Raw genomic sequence first — 11,265 nt, forward strand, 5'->3', positions numbered from 1 at the left:
TATCAAAAAATTTCAATGATGTTTTCACTTGGTCTTACAAAGACATGCCTGGAATCGACCCTGAGATCGTACAGCACCAGATCCCAATTGACCCTAAGGCCCAACCACTCAAATAGAAGCTGCGTCGAATTCGTCCAGATCGGGCATTGAAAATCAAAGAAGAGGTCACCAAGCAGATTGATGCCGGATTCTTGTTAGTATCTGAGTATCCGAACTGGTTGGCCAATATTATCCTAGTTCCAAATAAAGACAGCAAAATTCGGGTTTGCGTCGACTTCAGGGACCTGAACAAAGCGAGTCTGAATGATGACTTTCCACTACTGCACATAGATGAGTTGATGGACTTTACTCCTAGCCATGCTTTGCTTTCCTTTATGGATTGGTTTTATGGGTACAATCAGATTCTGATGGCACCGGAAGACAAGGAAAAGACTACTTTCACCACACTATGGAGTACGTACTGCTACCGAGTTATGCCTTTTGGGTTGAAGAATGCTAGGGCTACCTATCAGAGGGCTAAGACCATCACTTTGCATGACATGATCCACAAAGAGGTTGAAGTGTATGTGGACGACATGATTATCAAGTCCAAAGAGCGAGAAAGCCACTACACCGCACTGGAAAAATTCTTTCAGCGGATCCAGGAATACAAATTGAGGTTAAACCCACAGAAATGCACCTTCGGTGTAACAACAGGGAAAATGCTGGGATTTATAATCACCCAGAGGGGAATTGAAGTAAATCCGTCCAAAATCAAGGCCATCCTAGAAATGTCATTACTAAGGACTGAAAAGGAGATGTGTGGCTTTCTGGGCAAAGTGCAATTCATAAGATGGTTCATTTCCAAATTAACCTTGACTTGTGAACCACTATTTAGTCTCCTGAAAAAAGGAAAGAAGTTACGATAAGACGATTGATGTCAATTTGCCTTTGTGCAGGTCAAGGAATACCTATAGAATCCGTCTGTGTTGTCGCCGCCAGAGTCGGAGAAGCCTCTTATTCTGTATTTATCAGTGATAGACTCAACCATAGGGTGCATGTTAGCTCAAGAATCTAAAGATAAGGTGGAGAAGGCTATCTATTACCTGAGCAAGAAGATGCTAGATTACGAGACCCGCTACACTCGCCTTGAGAAAGCTTGCCTAGCCTTGGTATGGGCTACCAAGAAGTTGAGGCACTATTTGTTAGCTCACTCTGTAATTCTGGTTTCAAGATTAGATCCTATGAAATATCTCTTTGAGAAACCTACGCTTACGGGTAGGCTAGCTCGTTGGTTGCTTCTTCTCTCTAAATTTGATCTCAAATATGTCACGCGCAAATCTGTTAAAGGAAGAGCGGTAGCGGAACTTTTGGAAGACCACCCACTCAAAGGAGATGAGGTAGTGGAGTACTTATTCCCAGATGAAAATATTTTGCAAATAGAAGAGGAAACTTGGACAATGTATTTTGGAAGCGTCCAATCGGTATGGTTATGGGCCAGGTGTGTTGCTGATAGCACCCGATGATTCCCATATACCCCTAGCATTCAAACTTTGGTTCAAAATGTCCAACAACGAAGCAGAATATAAGGCGTGTATTGCTGGTTTAGAAGCTGCCCTAGAACTAGGGGCAATAAGGTTGGATGTTATCGGAGACTCGAACATGGTTGTCTCTCAAGCAAATAAAGACTGGAAAGTCAAAGAGGAGAAAATGAAGGTTTACCATCAAGCCCTAGATATTCTAATTCTAAGGTTTGAAAAGCTAACATTTACGCAGCTATTGAGAGAGAACAATAGGTACACTGATGCTTTGGCAACTCTATCTTCTATGGTAAACATCCCGCTGGGAGTGAAGATACGTCCAATTATTATCGAACAGAAATACACACCGGCTTATGAGACCATTGTCGCAATAGATGAAATGCAAGACAAAAAATCCTGGTATTACGATATTTGGAACTTTCTAGAAAAGGAGATGTATCCACCAGGAGCAAATGCCAAGGACAAACGGGAAATACGGTGCCTAGCCGTCTAATTTATAATCTACGAGCGTAACCTGTATAAGAGATATCATTTGGGAATGCACAAGTTGTGTGTGGAGGAAGAGGAGTCGAAGCGTCTTGTAGAGGCTATCCACGGAGAAGAGTGTGGGGCACACATGAATGGTGTGATGCTAGCTCGAAAGATCCTCAGGCAAGGTTATTACTGGTCAACTATGAAAGAGGATTGCATTGGTTTTGTACAACGATGCCACAAATGCCAGATCCATGCCAATCGCATGAACATACCACCGTCAAAGCCTTACAATATGACTTCGCCATGGCCTTTCTCAGTTTGGGAAATTGGCGTTATCGGTGCAGTCTCACCAAAGGGGTCAAATGGGCACGAGTTCATTTTGGTAGCGATTGACTATTTCACGAAGTGGGTGAAAGCTCAGTCATACGCAGTGCTGAAAATGTCACATGTAGCCAAATTCATCAGAAATAACATCATCTGCCGATATGGAGTTCCAAATGAAATCATATCAGATAATGGCTCATACTTCAAGAAAGAGGTGGTGGATCTGCTTGAGAAATATAACGTGGCTTTTCACAAGTCATCAACCTATAAACCACAAACCAATGGAGCTGTTGAGGCCGCTAACAAGAACGTTAAGAACATCCTGTGGAAGATGGTTGAGACCTACAAGGATTGGCCGGATAAATTGGTGTTTGCTCTCTGGGGTTACAGAACATTGATTTAGACATCCACATGGGTAACCGCCTATTCTCTGGCGTATGGGATGGAAGTCGTTCTACCAATCAAAATTGAAGTACCATCCATGTGAATTGTGGTTGAGTGCCAGATAGCAGAGGTGGATTGGTAACAGAGCAGGTCTGAGGAGTTGATATTGTTCGACGAAAGGAGGTTGAGGGCATTATATCACATCCAAGGCTACCAGCATCAAATTGCCAGGGCTTTTAACAAGAAAGTTAAGTCTAGGAATCTCAAGGAAGGAGACATGGTACTGAAAGACAACTGAGTTGCTATCCATGACCCTAGGGGCAAGTTCCAACCCAATTGGACTGGTCCTTACATCACCAAATCTATCTGGTTAGGAGGGGCGATTATCCTCATGGACCCAGATGGCCTGGAGTTTTCACAGCAGTCAATATGGACAAGTTGAAGAAATACTATCCCTGAGAGGCTCGCTAGGCCAAAAATTTGAAGGGGCGACTTAGGCGAAAGTTAGAGCTTGAAAAATTAGAAACAAAGAAAAATTGAGCTCGCAAGGTTGAAAACCTGAAAGGACGACTTTGGCAAAAGTTATAGCGCAAAAGGAGAGAGTAATACTTGAGTGAACCTAAACCGAACTTGGTAAGGCTTGATTCCCATCTTTAGGATACGTAGGCAACTTCATCTTGAAGTTCGACTATAACCATCTCCAACTCAACTATCTTATTCGTTCATTTTGATTGGGCCATCTTTCCCCATTATCGGTTAGCTCGGTTGTGTGATCTTCATTTTGGCAAAAAGGGCTGCTTGCGATACAGAACCAGTATAGTGGATACAGTTATGGGCAGTTGCGATATGTCGATTCGGGGTTGTACATCTTGAGGATTGATTATGTGCGTATCAAGTAGTGATCATTTCTGAAAATGGTTTTGAAAAGTTTTAATAAAAGTTTATTTTTCTCAAAATTTGCCTTGTAAAACTTAGACCATTTTGGGACCAAAAGGAAAATTTTTAGTGCTCGCAACTTTAATTTCATTGATTTCAATACAAGTACATTCTCCAACTCTGTGAGTTGAATCAAAGTCATTTTTTTCACATCATAAAACTTGAAAAGAAAGGTCAAAACAATAAACTAGAGGAATAGATAAGTCAGGTTGTTCTACGTCCTCCACTCGTGCTTGCGGGAGTCTCTACAGCCAAAGTTGGACCAACTTGTGCCTCGTCTTCAAGCCAAGCCTAGCCAAGCACTCACCAGAAAGGGCATAACTAAAGCTAAGGGCAGGGGCCAAAAGTTCTCTCGTCCTCCAAGCAGTGAGGTACCAAGGCAAGTGTGAACCACAAATAGGAAATGAAGTCGGGTATTCCACCCCTTCTTCTGGAGAAGTCTGATCATGTCCAATTTGACATCTGAACCGAAAAGGAAAATAGAACATGCAGTGCGTAAGGCCAATCAACTATATACCCGTCGGGACATGCTGTAGGTCATCTCAGTCAGATTAAGCCAGGGGCAATGTCAAGTTATGTCACAGATCTGCTACACATCCAATCACACCACCATCTCTCTAAAAGGAAGTCCATTAGCTGTTGAAAAAAAAAAAAGTAAGCTCTGGCCGAGTACTCAGGGCAAGGGTCCACAACTTTCATTTTATCCATGAGCCATACCTGGGAAGGGATGAAAGATAAGAGAGATCAAAGAATAGAAAGATGTACGTTGAAAGAAAAGTAAGAAAAGGGTTGTGAGATGAAAATAGAGAGTGAGTGTCGAGTGATGCGAGGAGTCATAAACAAGAAAGAGTGGGAAACAATACCTGAAAAAGCAGCGGACTCCCTGGAAATCGGGTAGTCTCTCGCCGATGAAAGGTATTCAAACCCATCAGGGTCTCAGCCTGTACCAAATCAATACAGCTCTTACCCTCTTTCAGGCATTGAGCCACCTCAATCAACCTAATGTTGGCTTTGCCGCAACTAGCGGCAAGTAGTAAGTGTGCAAGTAAGCATAAACAGAGGGCATGTTGCCAGTAACCTTGGCAAAGAAGGTTGCCTCTGTCTACGGTAGCGGAAAACCAACGAATCAAACCTGGGGTGTCCAACTCCCCATCATGAACCAAGGATCAAGCCTCATACAAAGTGAGCCCAAACATCCGTCCCAAAGCCTGGGCATGGCCAAAACGGGATTGAGGCATGATTTCTTCGTCATGCCGGGATTCCATCAACGCTTGAAGAATTTGAAGCGTCGGACATATTTCTTGTTATCCGAAGCGAAATACATGTGTGATCGGGTTCCAACATCGAACAGCGGCATGGAGGAACAGAAAATAAAGAGAAGTACGACTGAAAGGAAAGAGAATATTTAGGTTGAAACTGCGAAAGTTCACATTTTTCGAGCCGTCCAAAGTGGCTACCTAGTCTTGGAGTCTATTGTTGAGCAGCATCTCCATCTTGAGAGCAAAATACCAAAGACTTGCTATTCTGCCATATAGAGTTTGAGAAAAGGTAGTGCATGATAGCTGGATCCCACTGACCAACCTCCTTTTTAGGCCCGGTCGTGCCTATTTGGACCCGGCCAAGTCTAAATGTTGGCCCAGGCTAAGCAGCTTGTAGAAAGGTGGGTTCTGGCCTTGAAGTGTTGTGGCTGTGTTTTGAGTCTTGTTTTGTTTGTATCAAGTGTTTTCTAGTGTTTTCGAGTTGTTTTCATTATGCTTTTCTGCTATCAAGTTGTATTTTACATTTTATCTAATTGTAGGTTGTTATCCGATTCAAGAATGAATGCAAGAGCAAGAATTCATAGTTCTAAAGTCTTGTACAAAGTTACCATGCAAAGGTTGTGCCATTCATCACATATTATGCAAGAGGAAATCATCCGAAATATTCTTTTCATTAGTTGGCGGGTCCAACCCCAATCATTGTTTTACAAAGACCAAATACAAAAGAAAAGTCTTCAAAAACAAAATGCATAAGTCTATCTGAAGCTACAAAATACCTAACTACAAAGAAAAAAAAAAATCAACCTATTCTCACCCTCTTCCTCCTCAGCTGCGGAGGAGATGCGTCACTGTCATCACTAGGGCTGCTAGACTGGACATCGACCTCATCCCCCTCATCCTCAGGGGTCGTGTACTCATCAAAGGACTCCTTGGAGGGTGAGTGCTGTCTCACTCTGCCTCTCCCCCGATCAGCCCCTCCTCTGTCTCTTACTGGGCCCCATCTCCGTCTCCTAGGTGAAGGAGGTCCTGCAAGTGCACCTGGTGCCTACTCAAGATGAAAGAGTACAGATATTAGAATCAGATATCATAATAGACTAACATAATTGAAGGCAATGCAGTTACAGTAGGCTATGGACAAAGTGTACCTCAATCCCATGGATGGCTAGAGAAGTCTGCCTCCTTCGCACCATCAAAAGAGTCTGTCAACTATTCGAAAGAGGTCATCCACATACCCCGCAGGCACCTACAAAAGAGGAAAGATTTGAGAATATGAAACAACATGGTAAAGCACAGTAAACAAAGTAATAAAGCACAGTGGGCAGAAAGTGATCAAGTACAATGGGCAGAAATAAAGAGAAGTGTGTACCTACTCGACACTGGGAGCGATCACCAACCTGCGATCTCTCTCCTTAATGTGCTCAAGGGGGATTTGCTCGATCACCTCATCTGGTCGCATGTATACGACCTCTATCAGAATCACAAGATGCTCAGGAACGGGAGCTGCAACAGGAACCCCTCCAGCCGCAACAGCAATAGCAGTGGCAATAACCTCAAGAACGGCACGAACCACACCCTGGGTAAGGGGCAGCATCACCAGAGTCTGTAAGAAGGCAGTGAAGTCGCCAGGCTTATGGTATCAATCACCGTCCTCTCCCTGCATGAGGTGATCGATCTGGGGCCCATCGTGGAGATCATCAACTATCCTCATACTGAAAGGATGAGGAAATGGGACGTCAGGATCGGCCTAGCCCCATGTCTGATAAATGAACCTCTCTCCCAAGTAATATGCCCTGCTTAAAGGGCCCTCAAACAAAATCTGCATAGTGGAGGCCTCCTCCCATGCGGTAGTGTAAGTCACCCTCAACTCTGGACCTGCCCAAGGGTGCCAATCAACCTGTGAACAGAAAATGCAAGGCAAGAATCAGGTATCTGGGGTTAAACAACAATATGGAAACAACAGTATGGGAACAACGGTAAAAAATAGCAAAAGATCAAGGCCAGTGTCAAATTTTTGTTACCCTATCTGCGGTGATGGTGTCAAAGAAGCAGCGAAAGTAAGGGAAGTTTCGGTCTACGCAGCGACACCGCTCGAATCGGGAGTTATAGTACCGAGAGCGGGGTACTGACAACTCAATCGGTCTCACTAGGACCATATAGCTGCAAAAATAGAAAGATAAGTAAAGTAGATGAGCAGACATAAATAGAAAATGAAAAGAATGTATGAGTAGGAAATGCAAAGTTGAGCAGAATGCAAAACTAAACAGAAAAGTAAATGTCAGGTGTACCTCTCAAACCCTCCAGTAGCCGCCAAGTGAATCCACCTTGCGGCAGGATACAGAGCTTATATAGCAGTACAAGGTGGCCAGGCCGATACCACCCCAATCATATTGCCTTATCCGTGGTAGGTGCACGAGTATGCCCAGGAGGTATAGCCCTACAGTATTTTCCCTGTTTGCAAACAAGGTAGAACCGAGGAGATACACGAGAAATCTGCGAGCGTACCGAGCAACCTCCTCTAGGGTGACTGGCTAAAGGTCGGTGAAGTGATCCAAGAACTAGCTATATCGTACCATCCCGTGGCTGGTAGTGTCTGGGATCACCCCGAGAAGCAGACGCTATAGTGCTCTCCACTGTGTCATATCAAGATCAAATGGGATCAGGTCACCAATCCCTACCCGCAAGTTGGTGAGCATGGAGAAATCGCACGGGGTCAGAGTCAGCTCCCCGATCAATGAGAAGTGGAACAAGTCTGTGGTGTTCCACCATTTCTCCACCAGGGCTCCATAGAACAATAGCTCAGCCCTCATCTATATAAGCCCGAAACAGAAAGGCCCGAAGCCGGCAGTGTCGACCTATGTACGAATCTCCGTGGAAAGCCTCTCATACCAATGTCGGGGACCGGATATGGATCCATAGCCACCAATTCTCCTGGTTATCACCTGTAGGTTGGGAATGTTATCAGTATTTGCATGGCATTAAAGGGAAATTTGCTTAGGAGATTCAAAATATGTACAAAACAAAGGAAAGATTGCTTACTGTGGAGGCATCGGTGGACAAGTGCTCCGTGGGCTCTCGTAGTAGAATGTCCTCTTCGATCCCTGGGATAAGGCCCTCGAATCTCAAGACACTGCCAGAGGTCGAAACGTGTGTACGGGGTTGGTAGGTGGCCGCGTCAAAAGGCCTATCAGCAAATGGCGGCAATGCGGGCTCAAGAACGTCCTCGGCCTCTATATCCTCACCTAGGACAACACCAAATACCCACAACAAGGTCTGGGATAGGGATCTCGCCACTAGCTATAGAGGGGAAAATGAGAAAATGTGAAGAAAAGTGAGTGGGTGAGTGACAATGAGGAAACCCAAAACCTTAGGGAAGAGAAAATAAAGAGAGAGGAAAAAAACAAGAGAGTGTGTAAAACCCAAACAAATATGTGGGAAATCAACAAAAACAAAGAGAAAACCCAAAACTCCACCAAAACAAATTTTGATCGGTTCAAAATGAAGATGGGTGAAAGAGTTTCAAGGGAAAAATTCATAACGGTTGTTGGGTAACACAAGGGGAGGAAAATCTAGAGAGAGAGAAGCCCTAAAGAGAGAGGAGAAAGGGGTTTCGGATGTGGGTGTGTGCTGATTGAAGGGCCAAGAGTGTTTGAAACATTCATGGGTTACGGTTTTACTGTATTACCCCTGTGCTGCCATCGAGACTCGGTAGGTTCCATTGGGGCCCAACCGTGCTTCATTTGGGCCCGGTCGACCCCAAGTATAGTACCGTTTGTGTGTTTTGTTTATTCCAGTACAGGGTGGTCTTATTCCAACTGTGAGTGGTCCTCAATTCAAAACAACAGAAAAACAGAGAGTAGAAGACAGGGAAAAAAAAAGAAGAAGAAAAAGAAAATAGAAAAAAAAAAAAAAAGAGTGAAAAGAAAAAGAGAAAGAAAAGAAAAAAAATAGAGTGAAAAGAAGGAGAGAAACAAAAAAAAGATAGAAAAAAGGAAAAAAGAAAAGAACTAGGGGGAAGAAAAAAAAAAGAGAGAAGAATTTGTCCTTCTTTGCTGGTTTGTTTTGTGGCTCTATTTTATGATTTTGTTACATTATTTCATTAGGTTGTTTCGTTATTTCATAATTTGATTCAAATTCGTGAGTTGTTCTGTTAATGTATTTGATTTGTTAGCTTATATTTGTTTCAAGTTTATATTTATTTCAAATTTATATTTGTTCCGTTAATTCATCCCGTTATTACCGCGGAATCGTGGTCCAAATTGCATGCTTTTCTTTCAGGGATTAAGTATTAGGCTTGTGTTCAAAACTTGTTTTGAAAAAAATTGTTTCGATTGTTTTGAAGCTTAGCTCAGCTTGTTCGATTTCACATTCGAATCTTCGTCAAAATTCGTGTTTACGCGTTGTACTTTGATTTGAGTTATCTCTGTGGGCTATTCTCCATATCCGAGGCCTTCTAGGGATGAAATATTTTTGCCTTACCTCTTTCGTTAATCCAATTTTCTCCTGTCGCATGAGACGCGTTTGGACTTGTTCACTAATTCTTGTATAAGATGCGTCTGGATCTCAAGTCCACATTTCCTTCTCTCGCGTGAGACGCGTTAGAATTGTCAAGTTTCCTCGGTTAAAAACAACAGGTGTTCCTATTGTTCACACCATCTTTCCTGTTTTCGCGTGAGACGCGCTCAGAGTTGTTTCCTCGGTTAAAAACAACAGGTGTTCCTATTGTTCACACCATTTTTCCTCCTTTCGCGTGAGACGCGTTAGGTTGATTTCTTCGATTAAAAATATTAGGTGCACCTGGTGATCACACCATTTTTCCTCCTTTCGCGTGAGACGCGCTAGGAGTTATTTTTCTTTGGCTAAAAATATTAGGTGCGCCTGGTGTTCACACCATTTTTCCTCCTTTCATGTAAGACGCGCTCGGAGTTGTTTTTCTTCGGTTAAAAATATCATGTGCGCCTGGTGTTCACACCATCTTTCCTCTTTTTGCGTGAGACGCGCTCGGAGTTGTTTTCCTCTGTTAAAAACATCAGGTGCGCTTGGTGTTCATACCATCTTCCCTCCTTTTACGTGAGACGCATTTGGAGCTGTTTACTCGGTTAAAAACATTAGGTGCGCCTGTTGTTCACACCACCCCCCACCATCGCTGTGTGAGATACAGGTAGGAGCTTTTCTTTTCTTTACGTGAGACGTAGTTTGGCTTACATTATCTTACATCCTTTCTGCGTGTTACGTGGTTTCGTTTGTGTCTTTCTTCCTTCTCTCACGTGAGTCGTGTTTGGGATTGTTGTTTACGTTCTCCTTTTCGTGTGAGGCACAGTTTGTTTGGTCATTTGCGTGGCTATTCTGCTATTGCTTATTGCATTGTTTTGCATACGCGTGAGTTTTTTTAAAAGTAGTCGGCCCCGCGCAGCGTGTGAGTCTAACTTTCAAAGTGCATCGCGTTTTTTGTCATTGTGTATTATGCCCCTAAACTACGCCGATTTGATTCCTTACAAAGGGATATGTAGGCAACCCTCGGGTTCAAACAATTATATTTTGATTTATTTCCTTGCCCAAGTCTAACAGCCACGTCAAATAGGTTGTCTTTGGGCTTTAACATTCACTCACGTTATTTTATGACTTCGAGTTTTGCCAAAGAGGGGCAATTGTAGACACCCTATTTTTGACCACCCTAAAGACTTAGGCGCTTTGTCATGTGCACTTGATAATGAAAATTGCATTGTGTATGATTCAAATTCTCAGTGAAGGAATCCAAGGTCGAGCTCTGAAACAGCCCCAAAACTTTCATATTTTCCCAGTTCTTACCTCAGAGATCCCTTTTGTACATTGTGCTACCCTACATAGAGCCTGAAACAGAGGAACACGGGAACACATTAGGGCCCGGCCGGGCCTCATTGGGAGCCGGCCGTGGCCATTTGGGGCCGGTCGTGCCTTGTTGGCGATAAACATTGTTCTGGGCGGGAGCCCGCCAGTTGTTTATTTTTTAAGATATTTTCAACCTATTTTACTCAAATTCTATAAATACGAGGTCATATCTCTGTTTTGAGGGTTGACCGATTTCCAAATAGCCTATACATTCACTTAAGAGTTCTTTCTTCCTTGCTAAGCCATCTTTGAGCAAGCTTACCTCCTTAAGCTATATCTATACACCATATACACCCTCAAACCTTAACCTTGGAGTCTTGGTTGAGCCTTGAGAATCACAATTCAACCTTGAGAGTGTGCTAGGATCAAGTTTGATCAACAACCAAAGCTTTCTCTCTTCAAGAGGTATAAGCTTGTCACCTTTGATCTTACTTTCATTTCTATCTCTTTCTATCTATTTATTGTGTATTTGGGTTGTTTTGGATCTATTCCAAGTGTTGGAA

General features: G+C 43.2%; 1 protein-coding gene across 1 annotated transcript; it reads left to right on the forward strand.

Annotated features, from left to right (window-relative positions):
- Positions 1-1,641: 1,641 nt before the first annotated feature.
- Positions 1,642-2,013, forward strand: LOC145791663 (uncharacterized). The gene has a single exon (XM_082872063.1). It carries the CDS (start codon positions 1,642-1,644, stop codon positions 2,011-2,013), a length of 372 nt encoding a protein of 123 aa, XP_082728189.1.
- The last annotated feature ends 9,252 nt before the right edge of the window (positions 2,014-11,265 follow it).

Source organism: Camellia sinensis, chromosome 5, assembly GCF_055761805.1.
Source record: "Camellia sinensis isolate YWXY chromosome 5, ASM5576180v1, whole genome shotgun sequence".
Lineage (NCBI taxonomy): Eukaryota > Viridiplantae > Streptophyta > Magnoliopsida > Ericales > Theaceae > Camellia > Camellia sinensis.

Bases quoted from the DNA above. Each gene is read 5' to 3' on its own strand.
- LOC145791663 (XM_082872063.1), top strand. From the start codon at position 1,642: ATGGTTGTCTCTCAAGCAAATAAAGACTGGAAAGTCAAAGAGGAGAAA.